This window comes from Sorex araneus, chromosome 4 (assembly GCF_027595985.1).
Source record: "Sorex araneus isolate mSorAra2 chromosome 4, mSorAra2.pri, whole genome shotgun sequence".
In the NCBI taxonomy this organism is placed as follows: Eukaryota; Metazoa; Chordata; class Mammalia; order Eulipotyphla; family Soricidae; genus Sorex; species Sorex araneus.
This window is the reverse complement of record NC_073305.1, coordinates 40,573,494-40,599,074: the sequence shown is the minus strand read 5'-3', so window position 1 is coordinate 40,599,074 and position 25,581 is coordinate 40,573,494. Positions and strand designations below refer to the sequence as shown.

Here is a 25,581-nt window from a genome sequence, read left to right as displayed (position 1 = left end):
AGAGGTATTGAGTGGCCATCGTGTTTGATCTATAGTCTGATTTCAGTACGCATCTCCTATCCCAAACGGGCCCTCCATCCACACTTTACCTGGTGTTCCCTTCTCTGTCTGAGCTGCCTTTTCCTCCAGCATGTGAGGCCGGCTTCCAAGCCGTGGAGCAAACCCCCTGGTACTTATCTCTACTATTCTTGGGTGTTAGTCTCCCATTCTGTTCCTTAATATTCCACAGATGAGTGCAGTCTTTCTGTGTCTGTCCCTCTCTTAAAAGTCAGGGATATTCTAACAGCTTAGAGGTCGTTGCCGAGGAGGAGGCCAAGGGACGAAGCTTTCTGGGAACGTGCAGGACTCACTAAGCTCCTCTCAGGCCAGGCTGCAGGTTCGGTGCCTGCAGGTGCCATATAGTCACCTGGGCAGCACAGACCACTCAGTCCCGGTCTCCACTGAGAAGGAAATGTGACTGGGTTCTCCCGGGGTGGGGTGGACATGGGTGGTTTTAGATGGTTTCGCTGGATGCTGGATATTGAGGCGGTTTATCCAAGCACAGATACAATAACACTGAAAACCTGAGATCTAAGCTGCAGCCACCAAACTTTGTACTGTGTAAGATGGTGGGTGGGGTGGGTGGGGGATGGGGTGGAGGATGGAGAGAGGGGTGAAGTATGGGAGCAGTAGTGGAGGGAAGTCGACACTGGTGGTAGGATTGTTGTTGAATAAATGTATAAAACTCAACTATCAATAACTTTGTAAACCTGTTTTTATAGATGCACGTGTATAAATATATATACATATGCATATATGTATATATATATATATATTTTTTATTTTGGGTCACACCCAGCGATGCACAGAGGTTACTCCTGGCTCTGCACTCAGGAATTACTCCTGGCGGTGCTCAGGGGACCATATGGGATGCTGGGATTCGAACCTGCGTCAGCCGCATGCAAGGCAAATGCCCTACCCGCTGTGCTATCACTCCAGCCCCATATATATATATATATATGTATATATATATGTATATGTATATATATATATACTTTTTTTTCTTTTGATTTTTGGGTCACACCCGGCAATGCACAGGGGTCACTCCTGGCTCATGCACTCAGGAGTTTTCCCTGGCAATGCTCAGGGGACCATATGGGATGCTGGGATTCAAACCCGGGTCGGCCGCGTTCAAGGCAAATGCCCTACCCGCTGTGCTATCACTCCAGCCCCTGCCCTCGATATATTTTTTGAAAAACTACTGAAAGGCGCCCAGAGCAGTGGGTAGGGCATCTGCTTTGCACAGGGCTGTGTTGAGTTTCATCCCTGGCACCCTCTGTGGTCCCCGAGCCCCTCCAGGAGTGATCCCTGAGTTGCAGAGCCAGGAGTAAGCTCTGAACACTACTGGTGTGACCGAAAAATAAATAAATATATATATAAATAAAAAGAAGAACCACTGAGAATAGATTGACTCTAGAATGCTGTCGTACCCTCACCCCCCCTCCACACACTTCCACAAGACCCGGGGAATCGGTTGGAGATAGACTGGAAAGGTATGGGTGGAGCAGCAACATGTGCGGGGGCGGGGGGCAGGGGATGACTCTCTCTAGAGGGTCCGGAGTGGACCTGCTGCACATGCCAGGCCTGGGAGAACCCGCAAGTGTCGGGACAAAGGAGCAAGTTGAAATGATTGGCTGGACCTTGGTGTTACGGAGGGAGAATGGGCTGGGAGGGCAGGTTGCGGCCAAGTCCCTCAAAGCCTTTAATGCCTGCAGACTTGTTTATTTGTGGCTAAGAAGCGTCTACTGAAGGGCGTATCAGGCAGTGCAGTGTGCTCAGAGAACAAGGCCCCGGCCAGGGAGGGTGGACTGTGAGCCGGGAGGGCCAGGCCAGTGGATGTTTAGAGTGGCAGCAGCTGGTGTGGGAGAGTCAGGGAACAGAGCCCCGTGTCAGTTATTCACCGATTAATTATTTTCTCATTCCTGCTCCCCACTGGGCTCTGACAGAGCCTGCTGCAGGGATGGGGACTGGCAGGGAAGGAGAGGGACAGGCGGGACAAGTGACAGACAGACGCATACTGTGTCGGATGTGTCAGATGATGCAGAGTCATATAGAGGAAGGGAAAATGGGAAGGGAAAGTGAGATTCCACCCGGACACGCATGCACGCCGAAGCAGGGAGCCCCAGCACTGACAATGTGGCCACACTTTGTGGAGTCAGGCTCAACTCAGGCTTCTCGTCCCCCACCCTGTCCCGACCCCCCAGAATATGATGGCGACGGACGAGACGGCGCAGGACACTCTGCGGCTGCAGTTCCAGGCCATGCAGGAGATGCAGCAGAGAAGGCTACAGAGGCAGATGGAGAAGCGGAGGGACAAGGAGCTGAACCTCAGAAGCATCGTGGAGGACGAGAAGGAGCCCCCGGGGGTGTCTGCCGGCCTCAGCGTCCTCCAAGCCAGGGAGCAGAGTTCACTCAGCAGCTTCCAGCAGAGGTAAAGAAACGCAGGTCTGGACTCTCCCGGGCGCATGGCCGCGTGTCCGGGTTCCCAAGGCACTGGCTGGCCAGCTCCCGTGCTCACAGGGGGCCGCTGCGTCCCTTTCACCAGGATTGTTCCCCTGTTCCCATCACTGAACCACACGTAGGGACGCCCGCTGCCGGAAGCTCTGGGGGTGGGGGGCGGTCCTGGCTTTGTTACTGTCAGTGAAAGAGGGGAAGGTGGCCAGTCACTTCCCCCTTTTTCTCTCAATTGGGTGATGCTGCCCAGATACGCCTTCCTTTATGTAGGCTATCGAGGCAGGGAGGTATTGATATAAAATTCTCTGCTGGTCATTCTAGTTAAATATCACACCAGCTGGGCTGTCTCTTTGCTTGTTTCACCCAGAATCTGTTTTCTCCATCTCTGAATTCTACTTCATATGGTTTGTCAATTTTCAAAATGTTCTTCTAAAAAAAAAAAGCAAGCAGCTAATTGTAGGGGAAAAAAATTAAGCTTCCTTGATGGTTGAAGAAATTCACATGGCTTCTACATATTTACCCTAAGTTAACCCCAGACCTAGTTCCCAGAGACCTTTGCTCAAATCAGAGCAACTAGAATTGATGGAAACGTGACTTACTGATGCAATAATAACAATAATAGCGACAACAGTAATAGCAGTTAACTAGTAATTGTTGTTACCTAAACTGCTGTAACTTTTCTGAGCAGCTGTATCTGGGGGCTCAGCACAGGACTTTGTGTTGAACAGAAAAGAGATCATGGATCCCCCGTCATGTGTCTCTCATGATCTTAAGTACAGAAAAGGGCCTTGCAAGGCAGCTCACCGTGTGCAAAAGCAGCCTCCTCTCTGGTTTCCTGAAGCAATGCATTGTTTCATAAAAATACATGTTTCATGCATTCTAAATCCTCCTGTTCTGATTTCCTCTTAGCCCCCAAATCATTTATGAATATGTGTTTTGTTTGTCTCATTTTATTTCATTTCATTATTTTTTTTGGCCATATCCAGCGATGCTCAGGAATTATTCCTGGCTCTGCACTTAGGAATTACTCCTGGCAATGCTCGGGGGGACCCTATGGGATTCTGGGGATTGAACCCAGCTATCAGCCACATGCAAGGCAAATGCCCTACCCACTGACCTATCTCTCTGGTTTGGAATGGGTTTCATTTTTTGTTGTTTGTTTGTTTCAGTTTAAATCGTATGATGTGTTTGAGTTTTTAATTTTTTTTTCGTGTCACCTTTTTAGTATTGATTCCTAAGGTTAACCAATTCCCATGAAAGTAACGTGGTTGGTATAGTGTCCACTCAGTGGAACTGCCTGAGCCCAGCTCCGTGACCCCTGGTGAGTGCATTTCAATGCATAATCCATGGATTCTTGGAAGGAGCCTGGATTCTCAGAGCGGGGGAGTTTGCATCACTGCTGGTGTAAACTTCGCAAACACATTTCAACCTTTCTCCTTTCCCTTGCTGTGCGCACAAACACATGTCCCTGCTGGGTGCTCTACTTTGTTTACAGTTGCAAGTCTCCTGTTGTTGCTTTGTGCAGACTCGTCCGTATTTCCCAGTACCTTTTCTGGGGCCTCAGCCCAGCCCTGCCCCCTTCATCCCTGTGATTCGGCCTTGCCTTCACTTTCCAGGGTGTTTGAAGACGAGATTCAACAGCTTCGAGATCAGCTCAGGGAAACAGCGGATGAGAACGGACGGCTCTATAAGCTGCTGAAGGAACGGGACTTTGAAATCAAGCACCTCAGAAAGAAAATAGAAGAGGACAGATTTGCTTTCACAGGTGACCCTCTCCAGGGGTCGCTGCCCTGGAGCTGGCCCAGCTGCCATGGGGTCTGCGGGGCAGGGTGGGCGTTATGCTCCAGCGCTCAGAGCCCAGGGTCAGCTGTGGCCATCTGGTTCCTGGGGGCCTGGAAATGAGGGAAGGAGGTGGGGAGGGGAGGAGCCCCACACAGGGCAGAGGAAGAACAGAGCATCGAGACAGCCCAGCTGGGCTGTGCAGGGGCTCCTTGATGCCTGTCACGTGCTCAGTGGGCCAGCAGAGACTCTCACAACTTGGTGCTCTGCTCAACACTTGTGTTGCAGATACTGGTGTTGCAGCCAGGGAGAGGGCCCAGGCCATTTCTGACCCCCAGGCATGGCTGCTCCAGGAAGGTAGACGGGGCAAGGAGTCAGTTGTCCCAGGAGTCTTCCAGAGACCCCGTGTCAAGAATGGGCCCTGGCCTTTCCGTTCTGGGATGGCCCCCGGGACTTCCTGCTCGGCGGGCGTGGGGTGAGCGAAGCCCTTCACTGGTTCCCATCCTTCCAGGGACGGCCGGTGTTGCTGGGGATGTGATCGCCACCAAAATCGTGGAACTGTCCAAACGGAACAGGATGCTGATGGCCGAATCCGAGGGCGCCAAGAGCAGAGTGAAGCAGCTGAACCATCGCATCCAGGAGCTGGAGCGGGAAGTGAGGGGCCGAGGGCATGCCCGACACTGCAGGGACCCCTGGGGCCTGGGGAGCCACGCTTAGGTGCTCTGGGTCCTTCCGAAGGGCCCCGCAGATCAGGGTTTGCGGCAAGTGCCTCTGTCTGTCTCACTTCCCCAGAGGGGTCGCAGGGGCCACTCAGAGAGAGACCCTTCCCCCGAGGGTAAGGACTGGGCCTTGGAGCCCCGCTGCCCGGGTGAGTGTCTCAGACCCGTCCCTCACCTGCTCACGGCTTTGAGCAAATTGTATGTTTTCTGTGCCTCGGTTCCCTCTATCTGCCCCACAACAGTTAACATGGGTATTCCCCGCTGAGACCCTGGGAGATTTGCGTAGTGGCAGAGGAGAGTGAACTTTGTGTTTTTTTTTTTTGGGGGGGGGTCACACCTGACGTTGCACAGGGGTTACTCCTGGCTCATGTACTCAGGAATTACTCCTGGAGGTGCTTAGGGGACCATATGGGATGCTGGGAATCGAACCCAGGTCAGCCACATGCAAGGCAAATGCCCTACCTGCTGTGCTATCACTCCAGCCCCAAACTTTGTTCATTTTAAGGCGTACTCAGAATAGTACCTGGCGCTTTTTGTGACTCTATTTGTCACCATTGTGACAAGTGACTCCTTGCCTTATCTCCCTTCCCGGAGCAGCTCCAGCCAGGACTCGAGAGAAAAGGCCTGCCCCTACAGGCACGTTCCCACGTACACCGTTTGTCTGTGAGAGACCACTAGTGGGTCTCCCTTATCCCTCCTGTTCTCTGCTGTCCCCCTCCCCCAGCTGACCCCAGAGACCCCCCAGCTGAGCAGGAGCCCCTCCCAGCGGTTGGTCCTGTGGGAACGGCTCATTGCGAGTGGGTGCGAACGTGGCCTCTCCTGAAACAGCAGACGGGGCTGAGTCTCACAGAGGCGCGGGCGGGCACGTGACGTCCAAGACCCCTGTCTCCGGAACCTTCCTCCGTCTTTGCTCAGGCTCTGAGTGGGGGCTTTATTCTAAACATGTGCTTGGAGAACCACCTCGGGCTCTGGGCCAGCCCGGGAGCAAGTTCAGCCCGGGCCTTGTCCTCGGGGCCTCTGAGGGCTGGGGTGGGCTTGTTGGGGGCGGGGGAAGAAGTCAGACTCGGAAAGTGCGGCCAGGGCTTCCGTGCCCAGCAGGAGCCAAGGCCCTGAGTGAGGGCGAAGGCCACTGTGGCTGAGGCGGGCAAAACAGGTCAGGGATGGGGTGGGCAGCCCTGTCCCGCTCTGGCAGACAGGAGGACGGTCCTGCTGTGAGGAACAACTGAGGGGGGGTCAAGGTGGCTATATCCAGGGATGGGTGTGACCCCCCGGGCGGTGAGCACTGGGGCAGCGTTATCCACAGCACAGGGCTGTCCCCTCGTCCCTAACACAAAGCCCCTGGTTCCATTCCTCGCCACGTGCAAGGCGGCCGTGCATACTCGGGCCCCCAGGCCCCTCTGCAGTGTGCATGGCAGCCCCGGGTTGGTCGCTCAGGGTCAAACCTACCCCTACCCGTGTGGCTTACAGCGGAGAGCCCGTCCACGAAAGGTCCCTCGCACGGAGGACAGCCTTCCCCCCATCCGTAACCTGGTGCCCAGGGGCAGCCCCCACACTGGGAGTGCCCCAGAGTGGAACGTTGAGACCCGGTTTGCCTTTCCAGCTGCAGATGGTTCCAGCCAAGTCGCCAGCGAAGGGTGGCAAGTCTCCGAAGGCCCAGCTGGGAGACAGGATCTTGGTATGGACTCCCTTCCGCGTGGGCCGAGTGCGGGCACGAGTGCGGGAGCCTCTCTCCAGGGCCCGCGCCCACCTCTCTGCAGGCCCCCTCCCGCTGGCAGCACCTCAGAAGGAGGAAGTGGTGACTGAGGCCAGTGACTGTCCCATCAGCAAAAGAAAAAAAAAAAACAAAAAACAGAAAGGCCCAAACAGCAAACAAGCAGGAGACTGGCCCCAGGACCCCTGTTCAGTGCTCCCGGTGTGGCCAGTGCCAGCCAATGACTGTCCCCTCAGTGCTAGGTCGTGGGGCGGTGTGGGCCCACAGGGGCTCAGCCCTTGCAGGGGCTCTTCAGCAAGTTCACCTGGGCCTTGCAGGGGCAGGGGCTGTCCTGGCTCCAGGGGTCACTCCGAGCGTGCAGTCCCCGGAGGCCCTGACTCAAGTTTCTCTGGATGGGCAGGCAGCCGCTCGTGCTGACCCCCAGAGGATGCGCTGAGCCCTTGGACCGGAGATCCAGGCAGGGCCCTGCCCACGGGGGCGCCAGGCTGGGGTGTCTTCCCGCGGGGAGCCCTGCAGGCCCCTGTTCGCTAGTGTGTGCCCTAGAGCCCATGACAGGGAAAGGAGAATGAAAGCGCACACACACACACACACACACACACACACACACACACACACACAAAGCCAGGGAGGGGGAGTTGGGAGCTGGTCAGGGAGATTCAGGGCAGCCTCTGAGGGACCAGAGGACACCACTGGGCTGGGGCCCAGCTCATCAGGACCACCCATTCGCGGGGAACTTTGGACCCCCGGGAACACCAAAGCACGCCTCCCTTGTAGAGGACTGCGGGCACCCACCTACATCCACTCAGGCCCCACAGGCTACAGACACCCGGGGGAGTGGCCCAGTGCCCCCCACAGGGGCCTCAGAGGCCTGGATGAACTTGCTTCTTCTTCTCATCCTTTCTCAAAGGAAAAACAGCTCAGCCCAGCCCCCGGGCATGGCTGGCTGGAAGGAAGGGGGTGGGGACGGGGGGTGGGGGCAGCTGCCAGGCGGGGAGGGCAGGGCCGGGCCCTCAGTCAGCCTGCTGCCCACAGAGGCTCTCGCCAGCAGGGCTGCTGTCAGCCCACGCCCCAAGACAGCACCCCGAATCTGCGTTAGCCTGTCCCCACGGGGGGGGGCACCCTGGAGGCTGGTGGGGCACACCCCACTTCACAGGCAAAGACTTGGCCAGAGCTGGAAGACCCAGTTCCAGTCTGCGATCTCCTGCTCAGGGTCCGAGCAGGTCTCATCCACCCCGAGACTCCCACTGGGGCAGGGGGCGGGGTGGCGACGCTCCCAAGGGATAAGGGGTGACAGGCAGGGGGCGCAGCAGCAGAGAAGGGGGGGCAGGTGGGAAAGCGGATCTGTGCTCCTGTCTGCTCCCGCCTGGCCCGGGGCTCCGCCCCCTGGGGGTGCTGAAGGGACGCAGGACAGCTAAGGCCAGGGCTGTGGGACCGCGGTCCAGCTCAGTCTTCTGTAGCCAGGGGGTTTCACTGCGGTGCCTCTGCACCCACAGAACGCCCCACACCCCACTCTTGGAGATTTTGTTTTCGTTTTGGGGTCTCACTCAGAGGTGCTCAGGGCTTGCTCCTGGCTCTGCTGTCAGCCATCCTCCCTCCTGTCCGGAGACCATCTGAGAAAGCAGGGATCAAACCTAGGTGGACCGCGTGCAAGGCAAACACCCTACCCGCCGAACCGTCTCTCCCGCCCCACCTCCCCTCTGTATCTGTGCCTCACTGTGCCTCACTCTTGTTCCCAGAAGCCCTTGCCTTGCCCACTGAGGGACGAGCAGGGGCTCTCCCCCCCACACACACACAGACACACAGATGCACAGACACACAGACGCACAGACACACTTCCCCAGAGCCCAGCCCCCTGCCTCACCAGCAGCAGCCCTGTCCCGCCCGTCCTCTTCCTCATTGACCATGGACCCCCGGAGAGTCCTGCCCCTGAGGGGAAAGTTCTTCCCTCCCTGATGTTCCCGACATTTACCATTCCTGGACCATTCCTGGACGGTTCCAGCCGACTGCGAGTCCCTCTCATGCCCTCCCACCCACGAATCTCAGGAACAAAACCTACTGAAGACACAGAAACAAAACTGACCCCAGGCAGCCCCGCGTCCTGGCAGACAGCGCTTTCCAGGGCTGCCGCGGTTCCTCAGGTGGCCGGGCATGGAAACGCACCCTTGCCTCAGCCCGGGGAGCCCCAGGAGGGAGCCTGGGTGGGACCTTCTCCCCGGGGGTTGGGCAGGCCCCGCTGGAGCGCTGTCCCGCCCGTCCTCTTCCCCCCACCAGCCCGAGGCCCCCGTGATCAAGGTCCTGCAGGACAGGCTGACGGCGGCCAACCTGAAGATGAGTGAGCTCCGCAACCAGCTGCAGTCTGTGAAGCAGGAGCTCCGCATGGCGCAGAAGGTGGCGCAGGGTCGGGGCCGGGGGTGGGGGTGTGTGGGGGGGGAAATCCCCGGGTGGGCGGGGCCAGGGTTGGGGGCAGCCGGTGGGGTGCAGAGGGGCCGAGGGGAGACTGGGGGTGTGCCCATGCTCCAGCTCCAGAGCCGGTCTCCAGCCCGCAACACACCCCCATTTGCGGAGCTGGCGGGGCAGCCCCGCCGCCACCAGGGGGCCCTGGTCCCTGCGCCCATTGGCCCAGCCTTGGGCAGCAGAGGACAGCACTGTCCCCTCGGGAGAGCCCCTTCGGCTTTCCTGCGCAGTGAGCACCCCCTGCCACATCCAAGGTCTCTGCTCTGAAAGCCACCTCGGGCCTGGCCTCCGCCCAGGGCCTGACCACCCCCTCCCCCCACCCCCTGCCTCAGCACCCCCAGCACCCCCACTGCCCGGGGCACTGGCACCGGGTCTGGGGGATTAAAGGCCCTTTCAAAGGGAAAAACTCTGAACCGGGACACAGGCCCCGCGGGGTGCTTATTTATTTTTATTTACATAGAGAATTCTCTGGCATTTGTCTTTCCCTGCTAGAACCACGCAGACCAGCCAAAAGATTTCCCAAACAGTGTTCTATTGTGGAGACCAGCCCTGGAGCCCGGCACGGAGCTCGGGTTTCCGTGACAGGCCGCCAGGGCCCAAGCCTGCGCGCCCGCAGCCCTTCCACAGCCACAGAGCAGGACCCTTCCAGATCTAGCCTGTCCCAGCCGGCCGGCCGGCACCGAGGACCCTCCCCCTGGCTGTGCTCCAAGAGGGCCTTTCCCCAGAGGGCGGCTGCCCTGGGTAGGGCCCTTCCCCAGGCCAACCAGGAAGCAGCTGCGGTCAGCTTGGCCGCCAGCACATTTCCCAGGGCGAGGGGGGGTGGGGGGGTCAAGCCCTGCCCCTGGGCGCTGTCAGCTCCTCCGGGGCTGCTGGAAGCATCTCTGGGAAATGCCAGGATGCTGGGGTGGGGGCTTTCCCCCTCAGCCGGCCACCCTGACAGAGGGTCCTGCCTGGCTCTTTTCAGGTTCTGGCCAGCGAGGTGGGGGAGGACGTGAATGTGCAGCAGCTTCTATCCTCGCCAGGCACCTGGAGGGGCCGGGCACAGCAGATCCTGGTTCTGCAGAGCAAGGTGAGAGCTCGCCAGAGCCCTGTGCCCGACAGAGCAGAGCTGCAGATGACCCTCCTCGGGGACACGGAGCCCCCAGGGAGCCCCCCAGAGGCCTCTAGCAGGCCTTGAGGTACCGCAGAACACACTGTTGCTTTGTTATCTCCCCCAACAGGCCTGGTTTTCATTTGTGCTTTCACGGACGAGCTTTTATGTAATGCTTACCAGGCGCCAGGCCCTGGCTCGAGACCAGTGCTCAGGCTTAGCTTCACTCCAGGCGCGTCACCCTGATGCCCCGAGCTGGTGCCTGGCATCCCAGAGGCACTCTCTAGTTTGGTCCAGATGCTTCACGTCTCTGAGTCACCTACTAAAGCCCCAGCCTTGTCTCTCTCTTTCTTCTGGTTTTGGGGCCACACCCAGGGGTTCAGGGACCACTCCTTGCTCAGTGTTTGGGGACTGAGGCAGAGGCAGCTATAATCAGCCCCACTTTACAGGTGAGGAGTCAGAAGCAGTTCCGGCACCCACGGCTGCCACCACGGAGGCCTCACACAAACTCTTCACCCGCCCAGGTCACACACTGGGAATCACAATTTGGGGATGGGGGCTTTTTTCCACCTTTGAGCTTGGCTTCAAGAACCCAGCAGGATGGGCTGGAGCAATAGCACTGCGGGGAGGGTGTTTGCCTTGCATGCAGCCAACCTGCGTTCGATTCCCAGCATCCCATATGGTCCCCTTGAGCACCACCAGGAGTAACTCCTGAGTACATGAGCCAGAAGTAACCCCTGTGCATCGCCTGGTGTGACCCAAAAAGAAAAAAAAAAAAAAGAACCCAGCAGGAGAAGAGAACAAGTCCCCAGCTGGTCCCCCAAGCACTGGCAGGAGTATTTCCTGAGTGCAGAGCCAAGAATAACCCCCAAGCACTGATGGGGACTGAGCTCAGGGGACTGTCTGGGACTGGGGATCAAACCTGAACCTCTCTCCGTCCCTCAGGCCTTGTCTGCCCATTGAGCCATCTCTCCGGCCCTCATCTCCCTCGTTATGTTCTAAGCATTTCAGAGCATCCCTAGAAACAGAGTCATATGCTGCCTGGCTGCAGTCCCAGCCTTCCTCCGGGGCCTCTGGCTTCCTCATCTGCTTGCAGGCTGATGACAGGACCTGCCCTGCATGGTTGTTGGGAGACCCCAGGAGTGAAACGCTGTAGGGTCCCTGGCGTGGCAGAAACACCCGTATGAAGGCTGACTCTAGTGGGTTTCTCTGTTGGCCTTCAAGCCAAGAAAGGGGTGAGTGGGCGCGTGCCCCTCACTGTTGGCCAAGCATACCTCCATCCTTCCTCTTCAGAGACTTGACGTTAGGACTCCTGAGTGGGTGATTTTTGTTTTTGTTTTTGTCTGTTTGTTGGATTTTGGACCGTGCACCCTCCAGTCATGCTCAAGGCTTATTCCTGCCTTTGCACTCAGGAAATACTCCTGGCAGTGCTCAGGGGACCAGCTGAGCACTTGTTCTCTTCTCCTGCTGGGTTATTGAGACCAGTGCAAAGGCAAAAAGCCTCCCTCAAATTGTGATTCCTGGCCAGTGTGTGACCTGGGCGGGCAAAGAGTTTGTGTGAGGCCTCAATGTGGGCGCTGGAACTGCTTCAGACTCCTCATATAAAGTGGGGCTGATTATACCTGCTTTAACGGGTGTTTGAGGGATGAATTCAAATAACATTTGTAAAGTGCCCACTACAGTGTCTGGCCACAGTAACCCCTCAACATATCAGTAACCACGGTGATTGTTGTTGACTTATATAAATGATGAAAAATGGGGCCAGGGAGACAGTTCCAAGGGCTGGGACATATGCTTTGCCCATATTTGGTGTCCATCACTGCAGGGTTCCCCTGAGCCTTGCCAGGAGTGACCCCTGAGCTCTGAGCGGGAGCTAGCCCCCCAGCCCCCCTGAGTGGAGCGCCCAGAAGGAACAAAAGATGAAAAAGTAATCCTGCCTTGTTTCAGGTTGAAGGGGACCTTCCACATAGTGGCCACATGAGGGCGCTGGTGCGTGCTGCCTGTAAAGCTAGCCTCTGCCCTCTGCTAGGAGCCCGGTGAAGTAAGCCCCCAGTTCTGGCGGTTCACCTTGTCTGCTCCACTGTGTGGGTTAGGGCTGGAGAAGTTCAAGTACAGGGGGTGAGGCTCATGCCTCATGGCTTGATTCCTAGCATTCTGTGGTCCCCGGATGAAAGCACCAAGTGTGGTCCTGAGACCCTTCAAAAGTTGTAAGCCCAGTCTCCTGACAGCTGCACGGGAAGCCCCCTCCAAAAATTAGTATTTTAAAATTTATTTGTCTTTTATTTTATTTTATCAAAGCACTGTGATTTACAAAGTAACTCATGGTTGAGTTTTAGACAGAGAATATTGCAGCATCAAACCCACCGCCAGTGTCTCCTTCCCCCCCCACCAAGGTGCCCAGGTTCCCTCCCAAACCAAGACCCCTCCAGTCTGCCCCCGTGACAGACACCTCTCCGAGTTTGCTTGTTAGGGTTTGGGTCTCTTGATTTCAGTGTGGTTTGGATATTCGGTTCTATCATTCCTTAACACCACCTTTGTGCCTCATTCCCCTCCCAGACCATTGCTTCCCATCTGTCTTCCCCCTCTCCCCTCCACTTTCTTTCTTTCTCCTCCCTGTACTCTGGAAAAGATTGAACAGGGCATCACACACACACACACACACACACACACACACACACTTAAACCTTTGCATTTCCTCCTCCAGTTTTTCGCAATACCACCTTTGAGTGATAGCATCCTGTTTATCCTGCTTCTGACTTACTTCATTTAACATGATGCCTCCTAGTTCCATCCATGTTTCTGTGAATTGCATGGTTTTATCACTCCTTACAGCTGTGTAGTATTCCATTGTGTGTATATACCACATCTTCACAAACCACTGATCTATTGTTGGACATCTGGGTTGATTCCAACTCTTAGCTATTGTACTGAATTCTGCAATGAAGAGTGGTGTGCATACGTTCTTCTTCTTTTTGGGGTGGGGGGTCACACCCGACCATGCACAGGGGTTACTCCTGGCTCTTGGGGGACCATACGGAATGCTGGGAATCAAAGCCAGGTCGGCCGCGTGGAAGGTAAACGCCCTACCCACTGTGCTCCAGTCCCGCATACGTCCTTTTGAATGAACATTCTTCTGTCCTGAGGATAGATGCACAGAGTGGAATTGCTGGGTCCTATGGAAGCTCGGTTCTGAGCTCACTGAGTATCCTCAGCCTGTTTTCCACAGAGGCTGACAACATTCCCACCTGCAGTGGATGCAGGTTCCTAAAAAAAAAAAAAGATTTTTTTTTTTTTAAGTTAACAAGCAGGTTGCCAGTAAAGCTGTCGCTCTGAGGAGTGGCGCCAGGGCCTTTGCCTCGGAGCCCATGGGTGCTGACTCCGAGCTGAGGCTTCCCAGGGCCACCTCAGGACCCTTCAGGTTGCCTGGTCCTAAAAATCACCTGTGCCAGTTGTTTAAGATGTTCAGGTGGTGGAGCAGCATGTCTAGCATGCACAGACCCTGAGGTCATTCCTCCCTGTAGTTCCCACAAGTACCACCAGGTAGAGCCCAGCTGGCCCCCAGCAGCACCAACACCCCCAAACCAGCCTTCCCCGGGCCGAGCTCTTCCAGGAGTGACTCACCCCCTGCACCCTCAGGATTCACATGGTCCCAATCTTAATAATAATAATAATAACAACAACAACAACAGTAAATTAAAATAGAGGCTGGAGAGATGGGGCAGGGAGTACAGCCTTGCCTTGCACTCAGTCAACCTCAGTTCAGTTTCCTGTATCGCATAAGGCCCCCCAAACTCTTCCAGGAGTAGTTCCTGAGCACTGAGCTAGAAGTAAGCTCTGAAAATAGCCTGGTATGGCTCCAGAAACAAAAAAAAGAAAAGTGGGGGCAGAGAGATAGAACAACAGGTAGGGCACTTGCCTTGCCTTGCCCACCCAGGTTTGATCCCTGCCACCCCCTATGATCTGCTGGCAACACTAGGAGTGATTCCTGAGTGTAGAGTCAGGAGTTAGCCCTGAGCATCGCCAGGTGTGGCCCCCCAAACTAAAACAAATAAAAATAAATAAAAGAGGGGCTGTGGTGCCGCCATCAGGTCAACGTGTACCTGTGGGGCGAGTGCATCAGCAGCCAGATGGTGCCTTCAGGCTTCCTGATACCCCCACATTGCTGTTGTGCCTTTGGCTGGACCCCAACAACTTGAAACCAAGTTCACCAAGAAATTAAATGGCCAGAAATTAGATATGTGGGCGACACACCCACAAACCACCCCCGGCTCAGCTGTATAAGCTCAACACAGGCAGGGGAAGGCTAGGAACGGGGGTGGGGAGGTCAGCAATACTGGGGATTTTGGTGGTGGAAAATGTGTACTGGTGAAGGGGTGGGTGTTTGATGATTATATGACTGAAGCTCAAACATGAAAGCTTTGTAACTATCTCACGATGAATCAAAGGGGAAAAATAATAACAAAATAATAAAATTAACATTCAGAATAGAATTTTTTAAAAAAGTAATAAATAAAAGACTGATCCCGGAACCCTTCTGGGCATTTTGAACCAAAGTCACCCCAAGCTGCGTGGGGTGGAGGGGACGCCCCTCGCTCCTGTGGGCTCCGATACCAAGTCCCCAGAGCAGTGTCCGGCCTGTCCCCCTCGGCCATTCGCCAGAGCAGCGTCCCTGCTGGAAGGTCCGTGGTGCACACAGCGACACGGCAGCAACCTGCGGCCTGACCCTGCCTCCAGCCCTGCTCGGGGAGTCTGTCCAGCTGCTCCTCTGCCCGCACCTACCGTCCTTCCCCTCCCCAGAACCAGGGGTGTGCCCCGAGGCCCCTCCGAGACTAGGGGCCGTCTGGGCTCCAAGCTGCCCCTCGCCTCTGTCCTCCCGGCCCCTCAGTGCCATCTCAGACCCCTCCCGACTCCCGTCCCCTCCCCAGGGGCGGGGGCCCTCGGAGTCGCCCGCTCAGGTGGGTCTTCAGGGCATCCCCTGGGGAACCTGAGCCTTGCGTCCCCACCTTAGGTCCGCGAGCTGGAGAAGCAGCTGGGACAGACCCGGAGCCGGTCCGCGGGGACGGAGAGTGAGGTGCTGTCGCTCTACCCCGACACCCGGAAGCTGTCGGCGCAGGAGAAAAACCTGCTGCGGATCCGAGCACTGGAGAAGGAGAAACAGGAAGGCTGGGAGGTAAAGCCTACAGCGGGAGGTCAGCGGGGCCCGAGACCCCTGACAGGCAGGCAGGATGCGCCTGTGCACCTCACATCCTGTCTCCACGGCTGGCTCTGGGCCGCCAGGTCCTCCCCGGGAGGGACTCTGGATGGCCCCTCACTGACCACACGGAGACTCTGGGCCTGGAAGTGACCTTGTGGAAGGAGGGGCCACAGGGCACCCATGGCAGGAGGGGCCCCGGCCAGGGGAAGTGAGGGGCCGGCAGCTGGCTGAACGACTGTGCATGTCGGGACCAAATTCGCACAGAGGGGATGAGTGTGCCGGCCCCGGCAGGGCGTCCTAAACTCTCTCCACTCCCGATCCTTTTGTTTTTACTCTTTTTTTCTCGGAGGGTGGCTGTGGTGGTATTTGGGCTGCACCCGGCAATGCTCGGAGCTTAATCCCGACTGTGCTCAGACATCACTCGTGGCAGTGCTCAGGGAAGCGTATGTGATGCCGGAGGTTGGAGCCGGGCCAGCACCTGCCATGCCAGCGCCCTCCTCGCTGGACTGTCACTCCAGCCCCGTTCTCCTGACCCCGTCCACCCAAGAAGCACAGCCCGGCCGGGCGGGCGCGGCCTGGGGCACCCTGGTCTCACACTGCGGCTGATTTTGAGCTTGTCTCCGGCCCTGACACATTCACCATGCCGGCACCGTGGCCAGTCTCCTCACCGCCCTGCACGCCGTGGCATGACAGCCCCTGGTAGGGCGGTGACCGCAGGCCAAGAAGCTTTGATTTCGAGGCACACGAGCGTCGGGCGCAGACGGTGTCAGAACCTGGGGGGACTTGGCTGGTGCCCCTTTTTCCCAGGCAGAGTTGAGCTCTCTCTGTCCCGTGCGAGCAGCCCATCGTCCTAGCCTCTGTCCTCCAGCCCCTCCCCTGACAGAGAGCCTCTTGGTTCCGACCCAGACTTGCATGTTCCCCAGCCTGGGGCAGAGCGGTGCCTGAGGTGCAGGGTGCAGGGTGCCTGAGGCGCCTCCCCTAGGTCTAGGGGGCAGTCAGCCGGCCCCGCCAGGGCCTGAGGAGCAGGTGGAGGTGCCGTGTGCACAGCAGCCCCTCAGCACCCAGCCCTGCTTCCGGAACCCAGACACTGCGAAGCAGCAGGCCCTGAGCTCGGAGGGCCCGGCCTCAGGCACATTCCCACTTCCCCGCGCATCTCCATGAGGGGGTGGGGTGGGGGGAGGCAGGGGGTGGGGGTCATTGTGGGAGAGGGGCACAGGGTGCTGGAGGCAGAGAAATGCCTGGAGGTTTTCCCTTGTGAAGGGACAGTCTCATCAGGCCTGGGGCCACAGCTGGGTGGGGGGGTGGGGGTGGGGGGAGGCAGGTGCCAGGTTCCGGGGGCAGCATGACCACAGCCCTGCACCGAGACAGTCAGGCCCAGGAGGAAAGGTCAGGGGCGGCCGGTGAGAGGGAGAGGAGGAGAGATGCAGGATTGCAGGAGAGGGCGTGTCTCTCACGGCTTCAGGGATGCCGGGCTCATCGCAGGCGCCCAGGAACCGGCGAGGGATGGAGGCAGAGCGCAGCCAAGGGAGGCGGGGGAGACACGAGTGTCAGGGTGAAGCCCCCCCTCCCAGCCCCCTGCCAGGGAGAGCCCCGCTCAATGCTGCCCCACCCCCAGCCCCGTAGGGTTCTTCTCTCTTCCCTGGAGGGGGGCGCGGGGAGATAGCTGCCCTCTCACGAGGACACCCCGGGACTGGCCAGGCCCTGTCTCCTGCTCAGTGCCACCCCGGGTCGGGCTTGTGTGAGCGCAGGAGGGGCCGTTTCTCTGCTCGGGCCTCACACCCCCCCCCCCATGGGACCTCAGTGTCCTCCCACCCGGGACTCTCTCTGGCACGCGTGGGATAGCCCCGGGACTCCCCCACTCCACCCCCACCCCCGTGCCACTGCACTTTCCGTTGGCAGAAACTGGCAGGGGAGCGGGACGCCCTGCAGAGAGAGCTGGAGGAGACGAGGAGGAAGCTGGAGGCCGTGAAGTCTCGTAACAAGGTGCTGGCCGGAGAGGTGAAGACACTCAAGAGTCAGATGGGGACACTGGCGGAGAAGGGCAGGCACGACGACGAGCTCATCGACGCCCTCATGGTACGGCCCGAGGATGGGCCCCACCACCCACCCAGCCACCCAGCCTCCCAGGCACCTGTGCCCGGGGCCCAGAACCCCACTCCAGGGCCCAGAGCCGGGCCTAAGGCTCCCCGGGGCACATCGGGGCCACAGGCTGCTGGGTCTGGGGGCCCCCCCAAAGGGGAAAGAAGCGGATGAGGGGAAGGGAGCTGGGAGTACCCCAAGTTATTTTTCATTAAGTGCCAGTGCTGTCCCGTGCGAGCCGGGAGCGCCCCCTGCAGGCTCTCGGGGCACAGTTTCTGATGCTCAGATACCAAGACAGCAATGCTCCAATTCCATGTCAGAGTCGGGAAGTGAGGCCCCATTAGAAACACCATACTCCGGGGCTGGAGCAATAGCACAGCAGGTAGGGCGTTTGCCTTGCACATGACCGACCCGGGTTCAATTTCCAGCATCCCATATGGTGCCCCGAGCACCGCCAGGAGTAATTCCTGAGTGCATGAGCCAGGAGTAACCCCTGTGTATCGCCGGGTGTGACCCAAAAAGCAAAAAAAAAAAAAAAAGAAGAAGAAAGAAACACTGTATCCAAGCCCCGATTATCTGATGGGAGACCCCTCCACAGTGGGCACGGTCTCGCCGCTCTCCTCAGATCCAGCCTGACACCTTCCCCCCAGGGCCTGAGGCATGCTGCAGCCTTCTGAGGTGGGGTGGTCCTGCCTGGCTCGGCTGGGTGCATGAGGGAGCCGAGGCTGCTTCAGGCAGCCTCTTCGTCCAGGCGAGATGGCGGGCCGGGCATAACACCGGCCTCGGTACCTCTCTGTGTGGCCCTGGCCAGGGCGGTCTCTCTGATGACCTCCGCCGAGGCCCCTGTCTGCCTCTGACCTTTGTTACCAAGGGGTGGTGCTGAGAGCTGCAGACCAGCCTCGTGCCCGTCATGGGTTCTGGGCCGTGGGCTCTCTGGGCCTCATCCCCCGCATTCTGCTCCCTGCTGCCCCAGGTCCTTCTCTGGGCCATCTCTGTGGGGAGGGGAGATGCTTTAGTGGGGTGCTGAGGGACCCCCTCGCCCAGCTGGGCAGTTTCATTCCACCCGAATGCCTCCCCACTACCCCCCACCGTCCCCTGAGCCCAGTCTCAGGGAGGGGGATCTGAGGACAGGAGAAGTGTGTGGTGGGTCACCTGGGCGGGCCCCTAGCCCTGCCCCCTCCAAGCAGGCAGGAGGTGCTGCTCCTGCTTCTCCAGGGGCCGCCCGGCAGGGTCCTCCTTGCCTCGCCCGGCCCGGGGCCCACGGCCGACCCTCGCCCCGCAGGACCAGCTGAAGCAGCTGCAGGAGATCCTGGGCAGCCTGAGCCTGCAGGAGGAGAAGTCGCGCGTGTCCCAGCAGCGCCTGGACCAGCAGCTCAACAGCGAGGCGCAGCGCAGCAGCAGCCTGGTGGCCCAGCTGCAGGCCATGGTGGCCGAGCGGGAGGCCAAGGTGCGGCAGCTGGAGCTGGAGATCGGGCAGCTCAGCACGCAGGTGAGCGCGGCGCCTCCTGGCGGTGGCCAGAGATCTCAGCGGCTTCTCCCCGCCTGCCTTTGCTCAGGGCTGCGCCCCTTCCTCCCAGGCTCCCCTCGGCCGGCAGCTCCTCCCGGCGCCCCTCCTCTAGCCACATCCTTTCCGCACCCTTTGGGCACACACCTGAGGGCCTGTACCTGCTCAGCCCGAAACCCGTCCTTGGCTCCCCATTTCCCACAGTCTCACTCCTGGCCTCAAGGGCGCCGGGCCAGCCAGCTCTCCCACTCACGCTCCCACAGGTCTTTAGCCTCCTGGCCCAACGTGGTGGCCACTGTGCCAGCCTTCACACTCACGGTTGCCAGAAGGAAAGCTGCAGTCCCGCAGCACCTCTCTGCAGAGCCCCTCCCTGCCCCACACGCTGGGCTCTGGGAGGCCATTGCTCCTCCCAGGAGGGGCAGGGGGAGTTGGGGGCATCTAGGGAGATGGGATCCCTGACCATCAGCCAGTGACAGGGCACCCCCCAAGAGCCGCCCCCAAGCCCTCCTCTCCTCCCCAGGCTGCTGCTGCTGGTTTGTCCAGCTCCCTCCCACAACCCCCAGATGTGCGACAGTGTGTGAGGGTCTCAGCTTGCCAACTCCCACCCGGAGTCCCGGCCTGCGCTCACTGGGGAGTGCAGCGGGGCTGTCTGGAACATTCCGCCATCTGCAGCTGGCCACTGTCCAGGCTCCCAGCACATAGCAGGGCCGAGGCTGCTGTGGCTCAGGCTAGGGCACCTGCCAGGCAAGTATGAGGCTCCCGGTTCAGTCCCCGGCACAGCTGCACCCCACACGCTGCGCGCAGCCCTCGAGACGCTACCACATGTGCATAACGCCCAGCTCACCTGACCCTTCCCTGCCACCATGACGACAGAAGGAATGGGGACAAGGAAACAGGACGCGTCCTGCTGTCAGATGCAACCAGATGGCAGGGCGCGAGCGTCACTGTTCTCTCAGGAAGGGCAGGCGAGGGGACACCTCATGTTGTTTTCCGTTTGGGGGCCACACCCAGCAGTGCTTAGGGCTTGCTCCTGGCTCTGCACTCAGAAACTATTCCTGGCAGTGCTAGGGGGACCGTAAGGAATGCCAGGGATCGAACCCGAGCTGACCACATGCAAGGCAGATGCCCTCCCTGCTGTGCTGTGGCTCTAGGCCCGTCATGTTGTTTGGGCTCACACTGACCTTACAGCCCCTGATGTGGCCTGGCTGCTTCAAATGTGTGTGTGTGTATGTGTGTGGGAGTGTGTGTGTATGTGAGTCTGTGTGTATATGTGTCTGAGTATATGTGTGTGGTGTGTGAGTGTGTATGTGAAAGAGTGTGTGTCTGTGAGTGTGTGTGAGTGTGTATGAGTGTATGTGAGGATGTGTGAGTGTATGTGTGTGTGAGTATGGTGTGTATGTGAGTGTATGTCTTATGTGAACGTGTGTGTATCTGTGTGTGAGTGTGTGTGGTATGTGTATGGGTGTATGTGAGAGTATGTATGTGAGTGTGTATGTGTGTAAGTGTGTGTGATGTATGTGAGTGTGTATGTGTCTGTGAGTGTGTGCAGTGTGTATGTGTGAGTGTGTATGTGTCTGTGAGTGTGTGTGGTGTGTATGTGTGAGTGTGAATGTGTGTATGTGTCTGTGTGTGGTGTGTGTGAGTATGTATGTAAGAGTGTATGTGTGAATGTGTGTGAGTATATGTGAGAGTTTGTGTGAGTGTGAATGTGTGTGTGTCTGAGTGTGTATGAGAGTGAGAATGTGTGTATGTGCATGAGTGTACATGAGTATGTGTGAGTGTGGTATGTATATGTGTCTTGTATGAGTGTGTGTGTGAGTGAGTTTCATGTGTGTGTGTGTGTGTGTGTGTGTGTGTGTGTGTGTGTGTATGTGTGTAGGGTGTTCATTTTCTCATGTTCCTCCATCAGCTGGGCCTCAGCTGCTCTCTGGAAGAGTGAGGGGAGGCCCGGGCTGGGGGAAGCCTGGCCGAGCTCCCGCGTCTGGGAGGCCCAGAGTCGCGGCTGACAGGCAGCTGCCCTGAGTCACACCTGTCACAGGGCAGCCTGCAGAGGGGCCCTCGAGGCCTCAGCCTCTGATCTTGCCATGTCAAAGGCCGTCGACTTCCCTTGGGGACCTGCGTGCAGCAGCTGCCTGGCCGGCCCCGGTCCTGGCGCTGTGCGGCCCCTCTGAAGAGAGGCATTATTGGACTCGTTATCATGCAAGGGGTGTCCTCGGCAAACAGCCCCGCTTTCATTCCTGAAAAGAAGCCTCTTTCACAGCCCCCGACAGCCCCGAAAGCAAGCCAAGCTCCCCCGCCCCGCCCCCGCTTTCTCTGAGCAAAGCCCTAAGAATCGAACCCGTGTCTGCTCCCTGCAGTATCTGCGGAATAAAGGAATGGGTGAGGGGCCAGGTGGGCCCGAGGCCAACCCTGTCTACCCGAAGGGCCCGGAGGACCCCAGCCTGAGCAAGCCCCCGGCCTCCACAGGCGACCACGCCAGCCGACTGGGATCCTCTCGGTAAGAGAAGGCGGGCCGCAGGGGCTGGGAGCGAGTATTAATTATTCAGAAGAGAGGCTCCTTCCGGGCCTCTGACAGGAAGCCTGAGCTGCTGGGCTTGGTCCTTCCAGGATGCGGCCCCGCCTGTCCCCTTTTGCAGCCACAGGAAGGAGCCGCAGGCCCCGGGTCTTCTCGGCCAGTGCGGGCCCCAGGGTCTCAGAGCCGCTGGCCGCACACCTCAGAGCCCCGTGGGTGGTCAGAGGCTCCCGTGTCTCCTGGATTAGAGCAAGGAAGAGTTCTGGGGAGACAGGCAGTGTGTCCCCCGGGCTGCCCAGCCAGGGCTGCCGTGAGGGTCAGGCATCTCCACACCCCTGCCCACCGCCCAGTCAGGCACACATAGAGGTGAGGCCCTGAGGGACCCCACCGGCTACCTGCGCTGATGCGCCCCCTTCTGCCTCCGCACAGCTCCGTGACCAGCCTGGGCCACATGCTGGTGGAATCTTCTCTCACGTGGCCTTCCGTGCCCAGTCCTCACAGGGCCTCGCCCAGGTACGGACCCAGGACCCTGAGCCCCGCAGTCCTCCCTGTCTGCGACCGCTCAGCTGGCATTGCTCTCCCATTGAAAAAAAAAAAAAGAAAAAGGGAGGGGAAACTGAGGTCAGGCCAAGTCAGCGTCTCATCTCAGGTCACCTGAGGACATGGAGGAGCCTTGACCCGTAGTCTAGGGCCCCTTCTTGCTACCTCAGAGCCAACAGGGAAACTGACAGGGCCTGGAGCCCGGCGCCTTCCCTGACGCCTCCTGCCCCCAGAACGGTCTCCAGGGGGAGACGCGCGTCAGCTGGGTCCCCACCTTGAGTCACTGATAGCCCCGCAGCTCTCTGCCTGCTCTGGGTTGATAGAATCGGGCCTGAGGGCTCTAACGCGGCTTTGTCCTTCCAGCCAACCGCAGACAAAGGCTGGCTTTGTCCTGCCTCCGAGCTCTGCCCCTGCCCCCGGCAGCCCTGGGCCTGCTGCCCACTCCTGGGCAGGACAGTGGTGGCCGAGTCTGACTCGCTGTGTGGCGCTGGGCATGAGAGCCCCCACTGGCTGCATGTCCCAGGCGGGGCCCCACCCATGGCCACTGTGGCCCTGGAGCCAGCAGCCTTGGGCCACTCGGCTCAGCGCACGCGCAGGGACGGGAGCGGGAGGGGAGTGGGCCCACGGGGACCACCGGGCACGTGCCTCACGCCTGTCACTCACGGTGGGACAGACAGACCTCAGCTCGGGGGGCCAGCGGGTCCACACCCAAGTCGCCCCTCAGCCCCAGCCCCGAGCAGGCCCCGCCCCTTGGAGCCGACTGTCCTGGACCCTGTCCCCTGCCCATGGGGACTGTGGTGGTCTAGACGGGGCTTCCTGGGCACAGCGCTGCCAGGGTTCTGGTCCCACAGGGCAGGCTTCAGACAGGCTCTGAGGCAAGGCCTGAGCTGCCAAGAACGCACGAGCCTGTGAGGGTCTTGAGGGGGAGTGGCCCCAGAGCCCCTCAAACAAACCCTTCGATTCTCAGACAGAGGACGGGGGTCTGGGGAGGGGAAGAAGCCCACCCCAGACCGCAGAGTGGGTCAGACCCCCGCCCACATACCTTGCCAGCCCCCCCAGACACTGCAGGGCCCTCCCTGCACCCTCCCGTGGGTCCTGCAGGCTCAAAGAGCAAACCCAAGGCCACCTCAGGTCTCTGCAGGAAAGGCCAGGGCCGGACAGCACACAGGGGGGCCCAGCCAGCAGGTCAGGGGCCCCAGGGTAGGTCTGGTGGGAAGGAGGGACACAGTGGTGACCACAGTCAGGGCCACTGGCAACCTGTGAGTCACGCAGCCAGGCCGTGCCGGGAGAAGCAGAGGGCCACACAGGCTGGCGGGGAGGCACAGGCGCCCCCCGGCCCCCCGAGAGCCACCATCCCTAGCAGAGCACGTGATTCCAGACCCCGCAGGGGCGGGCTGGGCCCAGGTGCTCGTGTGCATCTCACCTGGTGGCGACGGGCCAGGTGAGGCTAGAGGCAGGTGCCGCGCTCCCTTCCCCCACCGTCCCGCCGACCCCTGAGTGTCCTGCAAGTCCTCCCGCCACCCCGAAGGTAAGTGCAGGCCAGCAGGTAACCCCTCCAATGACCTCTGCCCCCCACCCTGGCCCCCAGGTTCTCCGGCTCCCCTGAACAAAAAGGCTGGCAGGCACAGGTGACAGAGTTCAAGGCCCTCTGGCAGGCCACCGAGGTGGAGCGCGACCGGCTCACCGAGTTTGTCTCTGTCCTGCAGAAACGGTAACACGTGGCGTCCAGGGATGTGTCCTCACGGGCCGAGTGGGCTGGGGGGGGCCTCCGGCAGGCCGGAGCAGCTGCCCCGATGTGAGCCCCCCCACAGTGTCCACCCAGAGTGGACATAACCCGTTCATAACCCAGGGTGCACCCCAACCTCTCTGCACCCGAGGAGACTGTCAGGGGCAGGCGGGGCCCTTGGGGCGGGGGGAGGGGCTGCAGAATCTGACTCTCCCTGTGCTGGGTGTGTGGGGGGGTGATCACGAGTCCTGCAGAGCAGAGGGGGGCCCGGGCTGGGGACAAGGCGGGATGGTTCTCTCCATTCCACAGGCTTGCTGGCAGCTGCCTGGTCCGATAAATCAGTGCTCCTCTTTCCAGTGACCCTTTTGGCAAGAGCGGCCGGGGGCCTGGGCCAAACACATGGCCTGGCCATGTGACCGCCTTGCTGAGAACTATAAAGGCGGCTGCTGAGTTTCTGCCGTATCACATGTCAGCCCCGGCGCTTTGATGGCTGGCAGGAGGGGCCCGTTCTGGCTGAGTGCAGCAAAGGGCAGGCCTGGGGAAGGCACTGGCAGGAGAGTGGCCGGGAGGGCTCCGGGGTCGCCCCGGCCGGAACTCCGGAGCAATTGTTCCCCCCATCCCAAACCCCTGCACAACACAGGCCTCCTGGGTCCAGGGACAGGCTCGAAGGCCACACGCAGCCCTTCCCTGCCCCCCGCCCCACCCACCCCCCACACTCACAGGCCAGAGCCTCCAGGTGCCCCCAGCAGGGAGCAAAGGCAGGAGGCCAAAGTCGGGAGTTTGCAAAGGAGAGGGGGTGGCAGAGGCTGGGGAGGCCGGCCTTCATCCTCTCCTCACGCAGGCACCGGGAGGGCGCGGGTTCAGACCCACTCTGTGTGAAAAGCCTCGAGGGAGGGGCTGGAGCGATAGCGCAGCGGGTAGGGCATTTGCCTGCATGTGGCCAACCCACGTTCGATCCCCAGCATCCCATATGGTCCCCCAAGGACCCCCAGGAGTAATTCCTGAGTGCAGAGCCAGGAGGAACCCCTGAGCATTGCCGGGTGTGACCCAAAAAGCAAAAAAAAAAAAAAAAAGAAAAGAAAAGAAAAGCCGCAAGGGAGGTGGAGCAAGCAGACACACACCTCAGGCTTTCTCTCCCGGGTGGCCCCCGGACACCCCCCCCACCCCGCCCTCCGCCACCACCACCACCACGTGGCTCTTTCTCCCTCTCCATGCTATGGCTAACCTGCAAGGTTCTGCCCCACACCACATCCACCGAGGACCCTCCTGGCCCCGTTCAGCGAAAGCCCTGCAGAGGTGCCTCAGTTCCCCACAGCCCTCCTCTTCATGGGGTCTCCCCTCTCCCAGCGTGTCTTAGAAATTTTTGTGGCTAGGTGATCTCTTTTGAGATTTATTTATGAGTATCTGGAACAAGACTGGTAGATGAGTTTGGATGGTGGTGGCAGTGGGACATGGGTATAAACTTCTACAGGGGCTTCGGGAAGTATGGCAGGAGGGATGAGGTCACCCACATCCCTGCTTTGAACCCAACTCTGAACCTGCTTTCAATGCATCTCTTTTTTAAAAAAAAAATAAGGAAAAAAGCATACATTTTGGCTTTGTTTGTAAATTCATTCTGAGAAATTGTGTTTCACTGTTACTGTCACTCCATCACCTCATCGATTTGCTCGAGCGGGCACCAGTAACATCTCCATTGTGAGACTCGTGGTTACTGTTTTTGGCGTATCAAATACACCATGGGTAGCTTGCCAGGCTCTGCTGTGTAGGCGAGGTACTCTCA

General features: G+C 59.1%; 1 protein-coding gene and 1 long non-coding RNA gene across 4 annotated transcripts in view; one reads left to right on the top strand and one right to left on the bottom strand.

Annotated features, from left to right (window-relative positions):
- CCDC13 (coiled-coil domain containing 13) overlaps nucleotides 1-25,581 on the top strand; it is a 47,604-nt gene that overhangs the window by 11,094 nt on the left and 10,929 nt on the right. The window contains exons 2-13 of one of the 3 annotated variants that reach the window (XM_055137246.1): nucleotides 2,244-2,470; nucleotides 4,110-4,258; nucleotides 4,784-4,926; nucleotides 6,592-6,666; nucleotides 8,974-9,090; nucleotides 10,121-10,225; nucleotides 15,255-15,416; nucleotides 17,340-17,516; nucleotides 18,802-19,008; nucleotides 21,381-21,520; nucleotides 21,965-22,048; nucleotides 23,664-23,786. In XM_055137246.1, coding sequence (XP_054993221.1) covers nucleotides 2,247-2,470; nucleotides 4,110-4,258; nucleotides 4,784-4,926; nucleotides 6,592-6,666; nucleotides 8,974-9,090; nucleotides 10,121-10,225; nucleotides 15,255-15,416; nucleotides 17,340-17,516; nucleotides 18,802-19,008; nucleotides 21,381-21,520; nucleotides 21,965-22,048; nucleotides 23,664-23,786 — 1,706 coding nt within the window. In that variant the 5' untranslated portion in view covers nucleotides 2,244-2,246. The remainder of the gene's footprint in view (nucleotides 1-2,243; nucleotides 2,471-4,109; nucleotides 4,259-4,783; nucleotides 4,927-6,591; nucleotides 6,667-8,973; nucleotides 9,091-10,120; nucleotides 10,226-15,254; nucleotides 15,417-17,339; nucleotides 17,517-18,801; nucleotides 19,009-21,380; nucleotides 21,521-21,964; nucleotides 22,049-23,663; nucleotides 23,787-25,581) is intronic. The other 2 variants (XM_055137247.1, XM_055137248.1) reach the window with 2 other exon arrangements.
- Nucleotides 12,908-23,898, bottom strand: LOC129404451 (uncharacterized). Its single transcript, XR_008629881.1, has 3 exons — nucleotides 23,760-23,898; nucleotides 15,250-15,386; nucleotides 12,908-13,510 (listed from the first exon to the last, which is right to left on the bottom strand). It is a non-coding gene; the product is annotated as an uncharacterized LOC129404451 (long non-coding RNA).